Source organism: Chiroxiphia lanceolata, chromosome 3, assembly GCF_009829145.1.
Source record: "Chiroxiphia lanceolata isolate bChiLan1 chromosome 3, bChiLan1.pri, whole genome shotgun sequence".
Classification (NCBI taxonomy): domain Eukaryota; kingdom Metazoa; phylum Chordata; class Aves; order Passeriformes; family Pipridae; genus Chiroxiphia; species Chiroxiphia lanceolata.
Genome location: NC_045639.1, coordinates 4,322,616 through 4,344,275, shown reverse-complemented (window position 1 = coordinate 4,344,275; position 21,660 = coordinate 4,322,616). Strand labels below are relative to the sequence as shown.

Genomic DNA, 21,660 nt, shown 5'->3' with positions numbered 1-21,660 from the left:
AGAGAGATTCATTAAAACAAGGAACCAATTACTTGGCAGGAAACTGCGTGTGTTGGTGAGACGCTGGCATTAAATTCCATGTTTTGGGACTAAAGAAACTTTTGCAACAGTCCAACCTTAAAAGCTTTTCAATTCACTAAGTTGGGATTCATCTGCACGTGTTAAAATGTTCAGCTGTCGTGCCACTGTCTCGTGCTCCAGGATAAACACCCCTTTTTAGCACAGATGCTGCAAACTTTAAATAAATGCAAGCAGACAGGTTTCCCAGCTTTGTGCTGGGAGCACAGAGCAGTGCCAAGGTTAAACCAGTCTGCATTTCAGTTCTTCCTGCCACTCATCTGTGGGTAAAGGCCTCGTGCTGTATTTGTGTGGATATTGACATTAATTTGCAGTGCACAGCTGGAAAACTGAATTATACACACACTTGGAAGTTTCCCTTGACAAACAACTACCATAAACCCATTGCAAACCATGTCTGTTTGTTAGAATTTAAGTCAGGATTCGATCAAGAAATCTTTAACAAATTTAGAAATCATCTAAACCAAGGTTTTGCTTTTTGAGTGTAAACAGACTTTCAGGTTTATCTCATGGATGTTTTGGATGATAAACATGTCCATGAGGGACTGTATACTCTTGTTATTGCAGGTTTAACTACATATTTCTTTCTTTGCTTATTCTTTTTTAATTTTTACTGTACTTTTTTCCATTCTGTTCTAGGTTGGCCTTGACCACATGGAATAAAACACAGTGCTGAAGTCCAGCGTGACACAAGAAGTTGGTGTATTTATTTTTCTTTTTTTTGAAATGTAGGTAAATTGAATCCTGATGAGGTCCCGTATTAATGATTTACAGACAAAACCCCAGAGCTTAAAAGAGAGGGAAGTGGCAATAAACTGACCCCGTGGGATCTGCAGCCATGTCTGGAAAGCCAGTGTGCATTGGTGATTTTGAGGAGTATGCTAAAACCTTCCTCCCCAAATCCGTGTACGATTATTACCGGTCCGGGGCGGATGACCAGGAATCACTGGCAGAAAATGTGGCAGCGTTTTCCAGGTAGGAGGGTGATTGAAGGCTGGGGTGGGAGGTAGGGGGTGTAAGTTCTGCTTTAGTACTGCCTGTGGTGCAATTTTAGATTTTTTCCATGTGAACAAAACTCAGTTTTTAACTCAGTTTTTCTGCAACTTCTTTTTTTTTTTTTTTTTTTTTTTTTTTTAGCAAGAAGAGGCTCAAATCACTGATTTTCAGAACCATTGTCTCTCCCCTCTCACTCCTCCACCCAACACTTTCTGTCAAAACTCCATCCCTAAAATCCATTAGCACCTTTTTAGCTTTCTCTGCATTTTGGTTCTTTTTTTTACCAGGAATTCTCTAGACCCTTCAGCTCCAATATTTAATCAGCCAGTGAGCTGCTGGGACAGCTGCTGATGTCGCTTGCCTTGGGATGCCGTGCTGGTGCAGGCATTTAACCCCTGCACTTGCCTTTGCTAATCTCTAAAGGCTTTGTCTTTAATCCTCCTGAGTCTAACAAACCAAAACAAGATTTTTCTGATTTATCTTCAGTCTTTCTCCTTCCCCACTCTGCTTTCCTGCTTAGAGCAGCAGTTCTACTCGCTGCTCCAGTTGCTTTTCCATAGGCTGTGAGCAGCTCAGCTGGAAATCCCATACGAGCTGAAGGCTGTAGGAAATGCAGTGATAATTCAGGAGGATCTCAAAGGCCAGATGGCAGGAATGGGCTCAGAACCTTCATTTTAAGGACACAGAGAGAAAAGCCTTATAATGTCAAGAGAAGAAAACTCACCTCTACTGTGACCACTTCTTCCAGAGCTTGCTCATGCAGAAGCCATCATCCCAGGCTGGAGTTTCCCTGCTCAAACACAAACCAAAGAGTTGCCCTGAGGGGTAACTAGGAGCCAGGAGGGGGTTGTAGCAGTGCTCACCTGAGCTTTATTTTATCTTTCTTGATGCTTCCAGATGCTCTGATGTTACCTGCCCTCGTAAAACCAAAATGAGACATTAAGGGAAGGACACTCAAAGGAAGGACTGGGAGGCCATAAACTGTGGGAGTAGTGAACGTTTTACTTGTGACTGCAGGAGCTAATCATGATTAAATTGGGTCTAAACTTCCCAGAGACAGGCTAACAAAGACCTGGGTATGTCCCTTACTGTGTTGGCATTAGCAGAGCTGGATGGTGGAGGTGAGATAAGGGATCTGAAGCTGCTTCCCACTGCAGGGATTGATTCCTGTGATGAAAAAATCCTATTTTCTTACTACATGGGATGCTGCCATTGACAGTCATGATGCCGTGTTTGCAACCCATCTCTAAAAGGTAGAAACTGCTATAAAGGCTTCATAATATTTTGATTTTAAAGTCCTGTTTGACACGAACAACGTGTAAAATCTGTCTTTTTCCCGTGGATGCTGTCAGGAGGAGCGTGACCTACCCTTTATGGGTGCAGGACAGCTGCTCACTCTGCTCCTCACACAGCCCTGCTGTGTCTCTGAGTGTGTTTTTTCTGCCTGTTCCTGAGTCCAGCTTGTGGGTCAATATAAAGTAAGATGGACTTTACACCCCGGAGTCACAGAGGTCACAAAGTAAGATGATTTTCTGAAAGATATGAGTAAGTTCAGCTTCGTTTCCTGTCGATTTCCCCTGTCAGAAGCTCAACTGCAGGTTCAGCCTGATTCAAAATGTTTGCAGTTTATTGAAATATTTATAGATACCCAGTATCACCACAGGATGGAGGAATAAATAGATTGTTATTAAGGACTAATATAATTATTATTAAGGAGTAAGCTTAGATCCCACAATACCTCTGGAATACCACATGGAATTTTTGGAGCAGCACAGTTGATACTCATTAGGTTATAAAATGAACGTCTTGGCTTTTTGACAGCTCAGGAGCTTCAAGTACTTTGTGTAATCAGATGCCAGAGTATAAACTGTCTCCACAAGGCCAGTGTTTAAGGTGAGGTTAAAACCAGGTACGGCCACTCTCTGCCAGCTTCCAGTTCCTCTGGGACTGAGGGAAGAACGGGAACTCTTGTGTTGACATCAGTGTGGTCCTGCCAAGGCCAGATGAGTATTTTTTGTTCCTGGTTCTCAAGCGAGGCATTAAGGCCAGGCAGGATGATTTGGGATGTCAGAGCAGATGTTAGTCCCTGTGTTGTCTCGCTGCCTTTGCCGTGTGTTTGCTCTGTATCCTGGAATGCCGAGTGCCCTCCCAGCCCCGTACCAGTTAAAGCCACTCTCCAGCTGTTGAGGAACCAAGGAGCCTGAATGGAGAATGGATTTTGTGGCAAGGTTGGGACATCTTTAGCTTGATGGCATTCAGGAAATCAATCTGGAATCTCCCCCTTTGGCATTTTAAGGAAGGAGGACATCGGTGTGTCCAGGAACAGGCTCCTGCTAATCCGAAGAATCCCCAGCAGCCTCTGGAGGAGCTGCCTCGTTTTGTCCTGTGCAAGGAACAGCAGCTGCTGCTTCATCAGTGACAGCATCGATGTGGGTTTTCTGCAAACCTCGTAGCAATGAAAGGCACTAAAATGGGCACATAAGGAATTTAAATATTGGTTAAAAAAGCAAGGCTGCCGTGTCTTTCACCTTGGGTTCAGAGCCCTGCGAAAAGAGTGCGGGTGGAAAGACACCCTAGGAGGGAAGATCGCTTTCCCTCAAGGAAAAGCACCTCCTGGTTTGCCTGGCACAGCACCAACCCCTGCCCCTTCTGATGGAAGTGGAGCTGTAGGGAGAGATTAAGGCAGCCAATTGGGTTGGGATGGAGACTTTTTCTGAGCTGTGAGTCCTTTCCCAAAGAGCCCTGGAGCACAAGGGGATTATTTGGGATGAGCTCTGAAGGGAAACAAGAGCTGCTTGAAAATGTGTTGCAGTCTGAAAACATCAACGTTTTTCACAGCTGAAAGCAGTGAGAGCTTTCCTCTTTTCCCCTCTGCAAGATAATTTGAAATTGGAAATTTTTTAGCTTGGAGAAAAAAGGAAAAACCCCCAAAAGATTAATCCCCCTCCTTCTCTTTAATCCTTCCCTCAAAACAGCTTCTAGCTGAAGTTGCCTAAAGCAGCAGTGCTTGCTGCCTTCCCTACTGTGGCATCTCCCACTTCCAGCTGGGAAGAAGGATGTGCTCGCTCTGTTGCTGATTGCAGCACATGAGAATGGACTTGGCTGGAAAAAGATGTGGGTGATGAGGAGATGATGAATTTAAAAGAAAAACCCAAGCTTATTACAAAATATCCAGGAAATGTTTTCACTGAAAAACCTGGAGGAAGCAGGTGGTGTGTGGCAGCTGAATGAACATGTGCTCTGGTGGTGACTGGGAAATAAATACTACTTGTGGGTTTTCCTTGCTGCTGTTAGGGGCTTGTCTATTAAATGCCTGGCTTTGAGTGTCCGTCAGACTCCCAGCTGGAAACACCCCTGTTTCCACGGGAAGATCAGATTTTGTTAAAAGAGGTAGTGATGATGGTGTTTTTGTGGGACCCAATACATAGTCAGGGTGTTGATGGAGAGGTATCGCTGCCTGGAACTGCATCATTTTCCTTGCACACACTGCTGGGAGGATTTTTGCTCCTTCTCTTCCTTTTCCCAGCTAAAAGCACTCCAGGAATGTTGTGACTCAGGACTGAGCCTCACAGGTGGGCTTGGAGATGGCAGTGGCTCATACCAGGTAACAAGGAGAAACCAGGAGGCTGGGGAAGAGGGAGATGCTCCACATCCTTTATGCTTCTGACTGTCTAAATGAGCAAGGTTATGAAAGGATTTTTGCCTTAGAGCTGAGTGGAATCCTCAGAATGAGGATTAGGAAAAAAAAAGGAGGAGGAAAAAAAAGTCATATTTTCTTTGTCCCACCCTCAGCCCATCCTCCCCTGAAAAATAACAGACTGATACAATGGCATGAAAACAAGTCCGAGGACACACTTGCCGTGTGTGTCTTGGCACTGAGCAGCACAGCTGACTCCCCGTGGCCACACAGCTCCTTCCAAGCATCACAACTGTCCTCCTCCTCCCTGGGGAGCGTTTCCTGGAGAACTGGCAGGGCCCTGTGCTCCAGGACTTCAGAATGGTGGGTCTCATCCTGGCTCTGTCCCAGGCTCCTCAGGGAAATGTCTCTTGATCTTTCTATAAAATACACAAGACTTTGTCTTGTCTCTTTTTCACTGACTTGCCGGTTTAATATGCAAGCTCAAGCTCACCCCTCCTCGCTGTTGGAGGGTTACAATGGCTCTGGTTCTCTCTCCATGCTGAGAATTACAATATTATCAGTCAGAGCAGTTACTCAGGTTCAGCAGTACCAGAGCTTAAGCTTTTAATTCTTTTCTGTAGTTGAAATCCTGTGGCCATCGGAGCCCTTTCGGAGGGAGGGAGCCCTCAGTGAGAGGCTGGTGCTTGCAGAGAGGCTTTGGCCGGTGTGAGAGGCAGCCCCTGCTATCGCACCCCCTCTTGTGGCTTCTGGTGACGCTGGCAGTGCTGTGACATCGCCTGGATGACGGGGGAAAGTCCCGTTTCACGGGCGTCCCCAGGAATGCAGCCCCATTCCTAAAGGTGTGGATGTTGTGCTGTTGAAGGCTGCAGCAGAGGGTGATTTCGGGTTCGGTGTGGTTTAGTTTGCAGCTCTGAGTGACACAGGGGCGTCCTGCTCCAGCACCAGCACAGCTCCCACCGTGTGACAGCAGGAAAACCTGCCCTTGCCCGCTCGGAACTGTAAATATCCCCGGTGCCTCAGGCCTCCTTTAACGCTCTCCCTTTGCCCCCCGTGCCAGGTGGAAGCTGTACCCGCGGGTGCTGAGGGATGTGTCGGAGATGGACGTGTCCACCTCGGTGCTGGGGCAGCGGGTCTCGGTGCCCGTGTGCGTGGCCGCCACCGCGATGCAGCGCATGGCTCACCCCGACGGGGAGACGGCCACTGCCAGAGGTGAGCGCACAGACTGCCCCCGCGGGGGGGTGGGCACGGACAAAATCATCCTGGCCACGGATCCCAGCTTGGTTTCTTGCTCCAGGGTGGGTTTGAGCTGCTGCTGGTTGATTTTTGGGTTGTTTTCCGCTGTTTGCTTTGTTTGAGCCCCGTTCCCTCCCTGTGAAACACACAAGAGTGTTACACTTGTCACATGTAACATTGAAAACTGTATCTACCTATACATCCTATAAATATAACTATATATATAGACAGTCACAGCACCAGTCTTCCTCTTAGAGAATTGCTTCTGGAAATGCAGAAGCCTTTGCTTTTCTGGGAAAAATCCTTGCTTTGAAGAGAGAACATCCCAGGGAGATAAGGGCCCCTCTGGGCTAGAAGCTGCGCAGAGATGTTGCCAGCACAGAGGCTGCACCTAAAAGGCTGTGAGAAATGGGGCATTAACCAGAACTGAGATGGCAAACTTGTCTCCTACTCCTTTCACCCAAGCTGCAGAATGACATGAAAACTGAGGAAGAGGTTTGGGTTGTGGATTTCAGTGCCCCGACACTGAATGAAAAAGGATACAAAACTTAAATAAGTGGTATTTGAGAAAAAATAAATCCCCTACGTGGTTGATTTATTCCTCTAACAGTGTTTCCATGCCCAGTGCAGCAAACACCAGTGTGAAGGGAGTCTGAGGACCATCCCTGCAGTGGGAGCTGGTCTCAGTTCTCAATAAGAAGCTGCATCAGGGTCGCAGCACAACTCCAGCAGCCATCTCTCTAAAAGCAGATTTCTCTAATTTTGTACCGTTTGGGGCCACTCTTTCTTCCCTTCCTAAGAGATTTACTGGAAGCCAGTGCTTTTATGGCTGTTGCATGTGCCGGTGCTTTCCACGCGATGGAGCTCCAACACCTCGAATGGGTTTGGGAAGGGCCAGTGAGAGCCTTGGTGCTGTCCTGTCCTTTGGCAGCTCCTGTGGATTAACTCCGGGCCAGGTTGTGCTGGGGGGAAACTCTGAAGCGTTAAACTGTTAAGTGCAAACCTATTAATGTAATGGGGAGGGCAAGATCTGAAACACACAAAACTCAGGATGTTTCTTAGCAAGAATTCCCACTGATTCTGTATCCTGGCCACATTTTAAGGCATAAATCCATAATGGCATGCCAAGTCAAGGGGTACAGCAAGGCTGAGTACCAGGGCTGAGTTATGGTCGTGGTAATAACTTAATTCTGGAATTTCCTGATTTTTGTGCACTTACTTTTGTGTGCTTTTCAAACTTTTAACACATGATTATTGCATTTAATGTCCTTGGGTTTCGAGCTGGGGGAACTCAGTGTAGTGGCAGTGGTTGGAATATGTGATCCAGTAAACATATCCATTGGAGCCGGGGAGTTTTTCATTGCTTTCAGAGGAGAGCATAATTAAAATCACACCCTCTGTATTGCATTGGTGTTTGGGGGAGAGGAAAATATGGCTTTGGTTTCGTGCTGTTAGAGGTGGGGTGGGGCATTCAGTGCCAGGCTCTTGGTTTGACCTTATAAGATGACAGGAATTAGCTCAGTAAAGTGCAAGTTTGGCTTAAAGGTTCCCTTCAACCTCACAACCCCTCACTTTAGGGCTTGCCAGGCTTTTGGGGGCTGCTGCTCCCCCAGGGATGCTCTCCTGCACTGACCCAGCTGCACCTTCCCAAGACAAGGCCTTAAATACCCTTCAGTGGCAGTTCTGCTTTGTTAGCAAAGGATCTTTTAAGGAAAAACTTCCAATTGCAATTTTAAAAGTTGCTGATGACAGGCCAGCCAGCACAATGGAAGTTATTCCAAAGGTTAACTAACCCCACTCTGAGTGGGGTCAATCACGGTCAAAACTTGCACAGCCTCAATTCCAGGTATTGGGTTTACTTATATTTCTGTTAGCTGGAATTAAAAAAAAATAAATAAACTTTTAAAAAATGCCCATGTAGACTGTAATAATGTTACTCCTCAGTTTTCTTTGACGTGTCTAAATGCCAGGAGTCCTTCCTTATAGAGAAAGATTTCTTGTCCTTGAAACAATTTCACACACCTTGGCACTTGTCCCAGTTCTTCCAGGTCTTCCCCTGGCATTTTAGTTGTAGCTCATCAGTATATAGGGCAGTTTTCCAAAGAATGGATTTTCTGTTCAGTAGAAACTGAAAAATTGGGAGGAAAATTGTTTTGGATTAACTGAAATGTTTCATTTGATCCAAAACACAATGTTTTATTTCATTTTTCCTACTGGCTGATGCTTTTAGCCATAGCTCTGTTTTGAAACAAAAGTGTTAGCTCAGGAGAAAACATTTCCATTTTGAAAAGACCAACACATGACATTTTGACTTAGGTGATTTTTTTTTTTTCTCATCCTCCCCACTCCAATTTCAACCTCTTTAACTAAAAATATTTGCCAAATTGGATGAATAATCTTAGCCACCATTAAAGAGCAAAAGGTTATTCTCTAAACACTTTTCAATAGAACCCTTCTGATTCTGAGGGATTTTTCTTGCCTGTCCATCAGAGGACTCGCTGTTCCTCCATTCCAGGACATCCCTTTGCCATCCCGACTCCACGCTGTGCTTGCAAACCAACGTGCTCCCTGTGTCAACAGCACCCACCTCAAGTGCTCTGACACAAAATCTTGGGCACCATCCAGCTCCTTAGCAAGAAATGCAGTTTTTTGTAGCCTTTAATTGATTATAAACAGGTTTGTAGCATTATTTTACTGACATTTCTGTTTATATTCCTGCTTGTTCCATAAAGCTCTTACTGACCCGCTACCTTCTATTCCTGTGTTTTCACCCCGAAGCAGCACTGCAAGACTTGACTTCTCCCTGACTGGCTGAAAATCAGGCTGAGAACCCGATTTTCTTTTGGAACACTGTGCATGGCAGTTGCTCAGAGGTTTTTGTTTGCCCTCTGTGACTGCCCTCAAACCTCTCTCCAAGCTGCTGCTGACGCAGGAAGGGTTTCACCACCACCTGCAATGTGACTGCGCCGTTTGCTTTGCCAAATGGAGAACGGGAATATTGACTGGAAAGCTTTCCCCCACCCCTGTTTTAGCTGAGTTACTGGCAGCTCTGTCACTTCCACTAGACAGGGAGCAACACCTTTGTTCCTTTTGGCTCTTAACAGGCTGCTGCCATGCTTTTTGTTCACTCCTGGAAGGTTCCTCGTGCTCACCAGTGACTGGGAAGGAGGGATTTGGTGATCTGTTACTTGTTGTGTTCAGCCACAGTGAAAACAGCAGGATTTTGTCCTTATCTTTAACCTGTTATCTATGTATTGATCAAAAAACAGAGGTTAATTGTGAGGTGCAGCTGCTCCAGAGGACAATATTCCTGTGGGACAACATGGCCTGGGCTGAACTGGCCTGACTTGACCCTGGAGACCGGCACGGCCAGGGAACTTTGTGCTGCGTGTGCACACAGGCAACCTGGCATGACAGCCCTGCCAGATCCCTTTGGGCCACATGTCTCCCTCCCTGGAGCCTGCAGCTTTCCCGCACAGCTGGCAGAATCCACCGGGACAAGATGACGGTTGGCACAACTCGCACACGGGGATTTGGGAGGGCCGGGCGAGGGAAGGCCGGGCAGGGTATCTCAGCCAAGAGTGGTTTGTCAGGAGAGCAACGTGAAGTACTTTAAATAACTCTGCTTCTCAGGAGATGCAGCTCCAAGAACCCGGCTGCTGCTCTCGAGAAATACCACCGTGCCGAAAGGACAGCGTGTCCATCCCAAGGAATGTCCTCTGGCCCTTAACTTGGGGGCAGTGGATTCACTGGTGGATTCAGGGAAGAATGACTGCAGGGGAGCAGTGTGGCTGCTGGGCTTTGGAGATGCCCCTTAAAGGGAAATGAGGGGAATTTGCCCAGCTAGAGAGGAAAAAAGCAAATTCCCATTCCCATACAAGGTAATCCTGACAAAGTATGCACCTTTGAACTGGGCTCCTCTCCAGTGTCTCCCCTGGAGTACGTTGCCTCTGAGTTGCCCACAGGGACAAATTCCATATCCTTCCCAAACCATGTAATGAAGTGATGTCCCACCAGATGGGGAGACTGAGGTTTCAGGATGAAGAAGGGCTAGGAAAGGTCACTGCTCTGTTCTCCACTGGAACTCCCAAGTGGGTCCTGTCCCAGGGTCAGCCTTGATTTGTTGCTGTGTAAAATACTTCGGTTGAGTTCCCCAAGGATGAGGAAAGTCCTGTTTTATCAAGGTTGGTGTTCCCTGGTGAAGAAGGTGTGTCCTTGCTCCTGGCTTCCCTGAGCTCTAAGTACAGGCAAGTCACAGTGGGGCTGACAAACCTGTGCCTGCTCAAGGCAGCTGTGAGGAAAAGGTTGTGAAAATCCCTTTCCTGGGCACCCCACCACAATCTGATGGCTGGAGCACCTCTGCTCTGGAGACAGGCCGGGAGAGTTGGAGTGGTTCAGCCTGAAGAAAAGGCTCCAGGGAAACCTTAGAGCCCCTTCCCAATGCCTAAAGGGGCTCCAAGAGAGCTGGAGAGGGACTTGGAGCAAGAGCCTGGAGTGACAGGACAAGGGGAAATGGCTTCACACTGGGGTCAGGTTTGGATCAGATATTAGGGAAAGATTCTTTACCGTTCTGTGATTCCATGAACTTCCCCAGCCTCCTGTCTGTGGCTAATTCTCTCTGAGCTGCCATGGATCCCACCAGGAGCCTGCCGGGTGTACAGGAGTGAACGTTTGCTCCGGGCAATGCTCAGGATTAAAAGAAGATCTGAGGAAAACAGAAAAGCAAACTAAAAGCAGTCTGAAAAGGCATGAGGAAAGGCTGGTTTACAAAAGAGCTGATGTTTAAACTCTGGCAAATGTCACATATTGCAGCAAGAGCATCCTGTGGGAATATGGCTCTACCAGTACTGGTTTGTAACAACAAACAGAGGTATTTGCAGCACCCCAAAACTGAAATGGGCAATACGGTTGTTGGAGGAAATGAATTGCTTCTGTTTGCTTCAACTGCAGCTAAATGTGCGAGAAGTGGGAGTATATTTTTAGCAAAACCTAATTTGAGGTAGAAAAAAACCAAACCCAAACCTGGCAACGCTTCAGGACTCTGTATCTCTTGGTTTTGCAAGTCTAGAAAATTGTCAAAGCAAGTTTTAAAATGGTCAAGGTGAAGCACAGATCGACCAAAACTGGAACTTGGGATTTTGAAAACTTCGAAAAATTTTGTGTGTGAACTTCGGCTTGGCCTGAGCAGATCTAAAATATGTATGTTGAGCTGGTGCTTCACCAGAGTTGTGAACTCTGCAGGAGAGATGAGGGGAATTTTGTGAGTGTGCTTGCATGAAAATGCCGTTACCCCATTTGGGATGGCTGAACTCTGGTTGAACCAAACTGCTTCGATCTGATCTTATAAAAGAGCAAAGTATTATCTTCTCTATTGCTGTGTATGATGCTAAGTTGAAAGGATATGGTGAAATATCGTGTTTTAAATCTTCTCTTCACCAGAAATATTTAATTTTTGCTTTTGCAACCGCTCTCGCGTCCGTAGGGTCGCGGAGGTAGAGTTGAGAAGGAGAGGAAGAATGGGAATAACTGGATACCTAAAGGCGGATTGAACCATAACATTTACATTTCTCCCTTATCTGATCTGAGGGTTTTGCAATTGCTGGGTTATCAACCTTCCTGCTCGTCCATGTGCTTGGGTTGGACAGAGCAAGAGGAATGTGGGTCCCTTGTTTCTCAGCGTCGCCCAACGGACTTGATTTGGGAATTCGCTTCTTATGGAATTTGTGGTGACCCTCCCCCCCGCAGCTGATTTCAACGTGACTTTGGGCATTCGTTATCTGTGATTCTTTAGAAAGAAACCTCATTTCTTGGTACTTCACCATAAGAGGGAACTATTTTCAGGAATTTTAAGCGGAGGAACGAAACGGCTACAAAGGAGTTTTGGGTTGTTGCTGCCGTATTTCCAGCGAGGGGAAGCGCCCTGGGAGGGCGTGACCAATTTGTTTGAATAAGCTGTTCATAAGTTTCCACTCCAAGAGACCTGTAATCCTTATTTAATCAAATGTTGTCATAAAGACCACTTTTTAATTCCTCGACGGGCTGGAGGTGACGTCTTGAAACAGAGCTCCATTTACATTAAAAATATGCATTCTGCGGTAGAGCAAGAAAAATAAGGCTTTCTATAATATTTTGGAGTTTCACAGTGTGTTTTCCTTTATTTTATATTAAGTGACAGATTACTCCAAAAAGAATAAGTGCTAGATTCATAAAAATATATCTGCATGAGGTCAGCTGCTGCAGCCTGGGTTGGAAATGATCCTTGGGGAGGGTGGTTTTTGGGAGGCAAAATTTGGAAGCCTTAAATGCATTATTTTAATTTTTTTCTTTTTTTTTTTTTTTTAGATCATTCAGAACTTTGTGTGCCGATATGTCCTTTAAATTCATATGCCAGAATTTCTGACACCCAGGCACTAGGGGATTACAAGCAGGATTCCCATAGGATAATTATTGCTATGTGTTAGGCTTAGTTTGATTATGAGATGTTTGATTTCTAGTGCTGGAGCAGGGATCATCCAAAACAGCGTGCGGAGAGCAGCCACCAAAATTTGTGGATAATCCCACAGAATAGGGCACAGAGTGCTCACAGCTCTTCCCTGGTAGTAACTGCTATTAATGCAGCATTCCCTGGAATGCACTAACATTAAGGAAAGACAGTGTGTAATTGCATGCACCAACATCTGCTGGCGAGCCAAGCGCTCCACAATTTGGAGAACCTCAGCCTTGGTTAATCCCAAACATACCTTTGTATTCCCGCAGCCTGCCGGGCCGTGGGGACGGGGATGATGCTGAGCTCCTGGGCCACCTCTTCCATCGAGGAGGTGGCTGCAGCAGCCCCGGGGGGCCTCCTGTGGCTGCAGCTGTACGTGTACAAGGAGCGGGAGGTGGCGGAGTCCCTGGTGAGGCGGGCGGAGCGGGCCGGCTACAGCGGCATCTTCGTGACGGCCGACACGCCCTACCTGGGCCGGCGCCTCGCCGACGTGCGCAACAAGTTCCAGCTCCCTCCAAACCTCAGGTACACCCCCTGTGGGATGTGGGGTGGGCAGCTTCAACTTTTCTTTTGCTCAAATACAGAAACACGTGGCTGTAAATCTGTCTGAATTCTCCATGAGGGCAATTTCTACCCCCCGCGATTCTTCGTCTCAGAATTTGTGGCCTCGTGGTTGACTTCAGCACTAATTCTAATTCCTCCCCACTGCAGGGTCTGTGAAGCATTCAGTTTTAACAGAGTTAAATGAGATTTTTAACCTTAAAATGGTGTTGTCAGGGCACTGATTTCCCTGGCCTTTTGCAGATATAAATTGGTAGACTGTACAGAGCACCCTGATAAAGATGTGCTGAAGTGCTGGCGCAGTTTTAGCAGCCACAAGTATTAGTTGGAAGAGTATTTAATGGGTGGGATATCCAGGACTTGGAGATAAAAATCTTGTGAGAATCTTGCGGGTAGGTCTTGGTAATGACTGCAGTTTGCTGTGGTGTGTGTTAAGATTATTCAGAGCATGCAAATGAACACAAAAATGGAAAGAAAACATGATTAAAGGATAGGTGAAATTACTTTGGAGCAGATGAAATTGGATTTCCCGGTGAAAGCTACTTTTGAATATTATCAATGAAACTGAATTGCTCTTCCTGTGTCTCCAAAGACTGTTGTGTTATGCAATATATGTAACATGTACCTAGGAAGAATCACATCCCCAGGTCTCTCTCACCTTCTATTTGAATATTATGGAAAATAAGCCATGGGATTCTGCAGTGAGTCTGATTCTCCACCTCGCAGGCAAAAAATCCTCCAGAGCTTGGGGTGTTGGCTCTCCCCCTTACACTTGTACTTGAAGCTAAAATATGGCATGATGAAGACTGACAGAGCAACCTGAACTCTGCCTCTGTTTTTGTGTTATAAAGTACAATCTGAGGAGGAAAGCAGCAGAAAGAAAAAAGCCCTGGTACATCCAAGATGAAAATGTACCTCCCTGGGATGTGCATGCCCCACATTGTGATCCTGCTGTAATCTGTGTTTGCCACAACACCATCAATACACACTGACATTTTACCTAAAAAAGAATTAAATAATTCTTTAAATAGCTTATTTTTTATGGGCGATATAATTTTAAGGCCTGGGGTTAGAGAGTTTCTCAGTGTGAGTCCAATGACCCCAAAATACTTGAGGGAAGCGGTGGAGTGTTTCTGAAACACTTTGACCCCACCTGACCAAACCATACGGAGGTTTGGAGTGAACTGGATGAAATCCCATGGAATTGGAGCAATCCTTAAAGGTCCCAATTAATCTCTGCAGATTTCAGGGCGATGCTGGGCAGGGTTTTGTTGCAGGGTCGGCGGCGAAACCCTCCTAGCGCGGGGCTCTTGCTCATTTACGTGATAACTTTTTCTTGGCTTCAGGTTTTCAACAAAGTTTCAAAGCAACAACAAGGTGCCATTGTGCTCTGAAACGTATGTAAGGCAACATTCATTCAAGTGTTGATCTGCTTTTCCCAGGCCAAGAAAAACAACAGTTATTTATATAATCTTATCCCTGGTTCTGTTTTTCTCTGGGTACCCCACCCTCCACAAACCAACAGCTGAAAAGCTGGATCTTGCTGGGAGCCCGCTCCTTCCTCCTTTGCTTCTGTGCCTGGAGCTGAACAGAAAAGCCATGTGAAGTGCTGCTTGTTGCAGGCATGAAATCAGCAGTGAAACCAGCCAGTTTCCATGCAGAAAACCTCATGCACTTCCCAAAATGTGTAATATGAGTATTAAATAGCCCAGTGTGGTTTCTGAAGAACAGAGCAATCAGCCTCGTGTGGGACGTGGGTGTCCTAGAACCTGACTGATCTGGGGCTAAAAGCCCCAAATAATAGCTAATGTTTTCATATGAACTAATTTCCCCCCCCACACACGTTTTACCAGGACATGAACAAAATAGACACAAGGTGAACTGGCTGGATGTTGGCCTCATTGGACAGATGGAAATTCTGAATTCTTTGCAAGGTTTCAGGCAGATCCACCTAAGTCATGAAGCTTAACAAAACTTCCCTTCCTCCTTCTCTCCTCCCACCTACCTGATCCCCTATTCCTTTAGTAGCTGAATTCCCTGGATTTGAAAAAGAAGCAAAACCAAACCCTATTTCTTTTGCTAGAACTAGGACTGTTGCCTTAGGCCGGAGAACCTTGCACAGAATCATCACAGAAACATAGAAAGGCTTAGGTTGGAAGGACTTTAAAGATCAAGTGCTTATGTTGGTTATCAAATGCTTTGTCAGCCAAAGGTTTTGGCTCACTGAGGACTGGGATCTGACATGCTGGGATTGGCTTTTTTTGCTCCTGCCCTGCAGCACAGCAAAGTTTTATCTCACAGGTATATTGATTCGGGGCTACAATGGACCTTTCTCAGCCTATTTTTCCGTTTCTTTTGTCATTTTAGATTAAAAAACTTTCCCGGCAGCGACCTGGCGTTTTCCTCAGGGAGAGACTTTGGAGAGAACAGCGGGCTGGCCGCGTACGTGGCTGAGACCATTGATCCAAGTCTCAACTGGGAGGACATCAAATGGCTTCGGGGGCTCACCTCGCTGCCCATCGTGGTGAAAGGCATCCTCAGGGGTGTGTAGGTTAAGGGAATCCTCAGGGGTGTGTAGGTCAAGGGAATCTTCAGGGGTGTGTAGGTTAAGGGAATCCTCAGGGGTGTGTAGGTTAAAGGAATCCTCAGGGGTGTGTAGGTTAAAGGAATCCTCAGGAGTCTGTAGGTTAAAGGGATCCTCAGGGGTGTGTAGGTCAAGGGAATCCTCAGGGGTGTGTAGGTTAAAGGAATCCTCAGGGCTCTGTAGGTTAAGGGAACCTTCAGGGGTGTGTAGGTTAAGGGAACCTTCAGGGGTGTGTAAGTTAAGGGAACCTTCAGGGGTGTGTAGGTTAAAGGGATCCTCAGGGGTGTGTAGGTTAAGGGAATCCTCAGGGGTGTGTAGGTTAAAGGGAATCCTCAGGGGTGTGTAAGTTAAGGGAATCTTCAGGGGTGTGTAGCTTAAGGGAATCCTCAGGGGTGTGTAGGTTAAAGGGAATCCTCAGGGGTGTGTAGGTTAAGGGAACCTTCAGGGGTGTGTAGGTTAAAGGGATCCTCAGGGGTGTGTAGGTTAAAGGGATCCTCAGGGGTGTGTAGGTTAAGGGAATCCTCAGGGGTGTGTAGGTTAAAGGGAATCCTCAGGGGTGTGTAGGTTAAAGGGAATCCTCAGGGGTGTGTAGGTTAAAGGGAATCCTCAGGGGTGTGTAGGTTAAGGGAATCCTCAGGGGTGTGTAGGTTAAGGGAATCCTCGGGGGTGTGTAGGTTAAGGGAATCCTCAGGGGTGTGTAGGTTAAAGGGAATCCTCAGGGGTGTGTAGGTTAAAGGGAATCCTCAGGGGTGTGTAGCTCTCTTGCTTCCAGTGGGGAAGTGAGGGAAAAGCTTTCTCCTCCTCTACACCATTAAGAAGCCAGTAATGAAGACACTTGTGGAAGCAGCTGATTAAACTTGTATCTGAAATCGGATGCAGCCAGGAAGATTGAACTTGCTTTGTTTAATTGTGCCTGCAAACCCTGACCTGAGTTGATACAACTTGAGGTGAAGCTGGATTTCCATTGAGTCCAAAGAGCACTGAGCACAGTGTAGTGGTTTCATTAAGTCTGGATTATTACTGTAATCGTGCCAAAAATTTTGGCTTGGATGAAATCATTCAGCAAAATAACTTCTTAGTGATGAGTTCTAGAACACAGTAGAGAAAATAAAGACTAGCAACTCAAGTGGCTGCTGATCCGAAGGGATTAAATGTTCTCTAAGCTTTCAAACTACTTTCTGGTCTTATTGCTTAAAAATGAAACTTTTTTTCTGTGCTGAGGTGAGGCTTTGGAAGGCTGAAGCCCCAAGGTGGCTTTGCATTAGCTGGCAAGAATTTTTTTAAGGATCCCAAAATTCCCCTCTGCGTGGTGTCGACAAGCTCCCAGGTATGGAAGAACATAACTAGTTTGGATTTTTTTTTTTTTTCCAGCTGATGATGCTAAAGAAGCTCTAAAGATTGGGGTAAATGGTATCCTGGTGTCAAATCACGGAGCGCGACAGCTCGATGGGGTCCCTGCAACTGTAAGTACTGGGGCCAATATACATCAATTAGTCCCTAATTTTCTCTGCCTTTGGCTTGTTTGCTTTCTCTGGAGGCTGGAGGGAAAACCTGGAATATATGTTATCTGCCTTAACCCGTGAGGGACCTCTCTCCACTTCTCTGGGTGTGTCACACCATGCTCCGAGTCAGACACAGCCTACCCTTGCTCAGATCAAATTGGAAAACCCTTAAGACATTTTTTCCAGTCCCTTCTTTCATGTCTCCTTTCCCATTCTTGTTTTGAAAAACTCCTGTTGCCATTTGCAGCACACTGAAGGTTGTATTAGAGTTGTTTTTCCCCTTTTAAGATTCTTTAGAGGCTTCTGAAAAATTACAGTTATGGAACAGCTAAAGGCAGAATGAAACTCTCTCTTTTTCTCCTTTCAAATATTTTTCACCTTTGGAAAAGGGACAGAGTGGTTAAATTACAGTTTTTTCCTTTTTCCTTTTCCTTGTCGTGCTACCCCGGGCCTTTTCCAAAGGTGAAAGGGATTTGAGAATTTCTTGGTCGGCAAAAAAGAAAGAAGGAAAGGCAAATGAAAAAGTATGTGTTCAGGCTGAAGGAAAAACCCCAAAATTCCAGTCATCACTCATCCTGCTTCATTTGGTGTGGGAAAGCTGCACAAATAAAAAGAGAATGAAAGGGAGGAGAATCAAAGCCCGGTTGTGCCTCTTTCAGTATTTCCAACGTGTTCCTGATGAAAAACCTCCTGTTTTCCATGAGGATTCCCTGAAGGGAGAGGGGAACAGGTCATCTTGTCACCTTCTGAGAATGCAGTCCCAGTTCCACTGAGAGTATTTGAAAATCTCAGGCAAGCCTGTGTGTGAGGGAATCCAGCAGGAACAACGCATGAGGATGTTAAAAAGATCATTTTGAGAGAGGAGAAAGCTCGAGAAATACGAATTAGTTTTTTGACAGCTGCAGTAAAACAGAGATTTGCACATTCTGGGTTATTCCTTTGCAACACCAGAGCACGGAGGAGAACTACTAAAGCTGGATTTATGGTCTAAAGAAGTGCCCTGCACAATGCAGTTTTTATCATATAAATATCTGTATCAGATCATGCTAAACGTTTGATTTAGAAACATAATAATTTGCTTCAATGTCATTTTGGCTTTTTGGATGGTGAGCCGAACCCAAGCTGGTCAATATTTCTGGTGTCTAGTTACCCATTGAGGAAATCTCTGTTTTAATGATGGTTTGCATCATGCCTTACTTATTAGAGCACTTTAAAGTTTGGTACAGTTTGTCAGGATGTAGAAAGTGGTCTCTGTATATGGAAAGAGATCCGAAATATGTTTGGCAAGAGAGCAAAACCAAAGGGAGGGGGAAAATCACAGCAAGTGCCAAACTTCAAGAAAATTTTAATCCAAATCTAAAAACAAACTGCACTTTCAAGCTGGTTTTTTTTTTTCCCCCATCTTCCAGTCATTTTTATCCATTAGAAAGGAAATGAATTACATCCGTATTTGAAAGGCATGGATTTGTGTGTCTTTTGTCTTCCTACCACACACCGTTTCCAGCCCCCTTAATGCTTGGTTTCTGGGGTTGTGTCTTTCCTGATTTTCATGAATAGGAACTATTTAGGTGGCCTTATAGGAGCAGTTGCCCTATAATAATTAATACTCCAGGCTTGAATTCAGGAGGCTCATCCCTTCACTGGGACCTCTTGCATGGCAAGAGGAATAAATTCCTCGGTTAATTGTCACTTGGGAGGAGTAAAAATATTTTTCCCTGTATCACTGGTGGAGGGGATAAGTAGAGCTTGCTGAAAGCAACATCCTACCTTGCTCAGAACTTAGGGGAAAACTAATTGTTTCTTCCATTAAGTTTTTTTTCTGCAGTTATTCCTGTGGTAAGATGCATTTTGCAAAGGAGAAATACATTAATTAGGATTTTCAGCCAACTCCAAGTTCCTCCAGGCACACCTTTCTCTTATTCCTTGTCCATAGGTCCAGTGCTTGCCTCGGGGATCCCGGTGCTAGCTGGGCCCTCAGGATAAATGAATAATAAATTTAAACAGGGAAGCAAAGATGATTATTTAAAAAGAGGCAGTGATTCAATTTCATCCCTGAACTAGTGAAGACTGGAATTTTGGGAGGAAATCCCATGGAAAGGCCTCCTCTGTGCTGGCTGTTTCTTGCATTCTGCATAAGAACCAGATCTCGGCTTGTGTCAGATCCACGTCATGGGATCAGATGGATGTTTTGTGTGACCCTGCTGATTGTCTTTATGGGACACTCCAAATAAATTTGACCCCGTCTATCCCTGCTAACCTGCTAAGTCACAAACATAAATACAAAGCCCTGTTTTTTGGGTATAGTTGTGCATGTTCACTCAGTTGCTCACTGACTTGGTGTAAAGCCTGGATCCTGGGTGTAAGAACTCACCCCAAACATAAGCAGGGTTCCAGAAGCAGCTGAGCTGTGTTTGTGGTGTCACTCTTGCAGATTGATGTGCTGCCTGAGATCGTCGAGGCCGTGCAGGGGAAGGTGGAGGTGTTCCTGGACGGCGGGGTGAGGAAAGGCACAGATGTCCTCAAGGCTCTTGCTCTTGGTGCCAGAGCTGTGTTCATTGGAAGACCTCTGCTCTGGGGGCTGGCTTATCAAGTAAGTCAGAAAAAGCTGAAATGCGTGTTCTTAGACACCTAAACTCACTGTTTGGGCTTTTTTTGTGCACGTACATGAGTCTGTGTGCAATGGGAGTGTGTGTGATGGTGTCTCCGTGGGTCTGGGTGCATCCAGGTCATCTGTTAAAATTTGCTATGACAAACACTCAGGATTTACATTGGGGCATAAACCCTTTTTTGGCACGTGTGTGTATATATATATCTATACCTACACACATAATAGCACACATTGTCTCCTCATCTCCCAGGGTGAAGAAGGAGCAAAAGAAGTTCTCCAGATGCTGAAGGAGGAGTTTCGCCTGGCAATGGCACTGACAGGTGAGGCATCAATATTTCCTCTCCGTAACCACATTTCCTCACAGCTTTCCTTTGCCCTGGGCAAGATGCTGTAGCAACTTACAGGAGGGGAATGTTTGCAATATAAACAGGTTAGCCTGTGGAGAAATGGGGAGAGGACTTGTTATCCCTGCCTTAATAAAAGGGGAACTGGGTAGATTATGTAAAAACCAATAAATTTATTTTTTCTCACAAGGAGAGCAATAAATCCATAGAGAAGTAATGGCAAATCCTTGGTCACTGAGGGGTGGGTTTTTTCTCACAGAAGGTAAATTTTTATGAGACAGAGAAAGAAAGGGCTTAGAGAGGAGTTTCAACTGAAATGTAACTTCTCCTCCAGGATGCCGGAGAGTGGAAGAAATCAGCAGGACACTGATCCGAAGACATCAAGTGTTGTCTTCCAAGATTTAGGTCTGAAGACTTTGCCTCGTGTGTTGCCTGTTTTGCTTCCAGACAAAACCCAACTGTGTTCGCTCTGTGGGCCTCACCCTGCAATCCTGACTGAGAAGGCACAGCCTGTAGGACGTCACTTCCTGAAGAAAATACTCAATGCAAATTTTACAGGTGTTTCCAAATGTTTTAGGCTCTTAAGGAAAGCTGCTGTACTGGGAGGTGTGATTAGAGATGGGTCTTGGTACAAGATCGGCACAAGAAACTTCAAGGGGTTTTGCAACCAATGCTGATATTAATTTCCATGCCTGGGAGTAACTCAGCTGCTAAAATGAAACTGTAAACAGGAATGTTTTGACAGCAAACAGAAACGCTGAAATTTAAAATGCAAAAGATACCTCTTGCTCACTGTTTAGAGAAACTAGACTGGAGATTGCAGAGATTAAATCTTGCTTTCTTATGAACAGAGTGTCATTTGCCTGGTGACTCTGTGCTAGGACTTTGTAAGCAGCTGGGCTTGTAGCACGTCGGCTGTAGGACCTCAGAGGACTCTTAGTTGTAAAGAACCAAAGAACAAAGCAAAACAGGGGAAATTCTGCTGTTTAAGTGGTACAACCCCCCTTGCAATCAGACAGCTGTTCTGTATGTGCATTGGACATAGGTCAGATCCTTGGATGATGCAAATCCCCATAGCCCAAACCATGCTGGCTGTGCCCAGCTGGAGCTCAGAGTCACATTTTTCACCTGGATTCATTTGCTGACACTGGCAAGGGAAGGCTGATGCTACCTGGGAGAGTTTGCAGGATTTGCAGTCATGTGCAAAAGAGCAACTTGAATAATTGAGGCATTAACCCATGGCTTGGGAAGGTCCTTGTGACTCTACTCAGTGTCCACGAGCACCCTTCAGACAGATAAATCTTGGTCTTATTCACTCTGCTTATGATGAGGGTGCAGAGACACACAGGACCTGCACCTCTGTTCCCTGAACAACCCAAATACCCTCTGCAAGGAGAAATTTTGCAATTATAAAAAGCCAAGTAGGTAAGACTCCGTTATTCTCACCTTGGGTAAAACTAAGGGTGGCTCTTCACCTGTCTCACTTGTGGTGCAGGTGTTGAAGTGTTACTGGGAGCAGGGAGAGGCCACTGCACAAAGGTTTTGAATATCTTGTTGTGGAAATTAAATGTTCATTTCTAAGGGAGATTAAAAAGAGAGAAAAAAGCCTTGATTTCGTGGTTTCACT

General features: G+C 45.6%; 1 protein-coding gene and 1 long non-coding RNA gene across 3 annotated transcripts; both read left to right on the top strand.

Annotated features, from left to right (window-relative positions):
• Window positions 1-818: 818 nt before the first annotated feature.
• HAO1 (hydroxyacid oxidase 1) lies at window positions 819-21,627 on the top strand. Its single transcript, XM_032681403.1, has 8 exons — window positions 819-1,053; window positions 5,772-5,923; window positions 12,704-12,959; window positions 15,363-15,538; window positions 16,951-17,042; window positions 19,513-19,671; window positions 19,940-20,009; window positions 20,368-21,627. The coding sequence occupies exons 1-8, from the start codon at window positions 917-919 to the stop codon at window positions 20,436-20,438; spliced, it is 1,113 nt and encodes a 370-aa protein (XP_032537294.1). The 5' UTR covers window positions 819-916; the 3' UTR covers window positions 20,439-21,627.
• Window positions 15,545-16,938, top strand: LOC116783677. Of its 2 annotated transcripts, none has more exons than XR_004355789.1 (3): window positions 15,545-15,708; window positions 15,844-15,897; window positions 15,953-16,938. It is a non-coding gene; the product is annotated as an uncharacterized LOC116783677 (long non-coding RNA). The 2 variants fall into 2 exon arrangements; XR_004355790.1 differs by having other exon boundaries at window positions 15,546-15,654.
• Window positions 21,628-21,660: the final 33 nt, after the last annotated feature.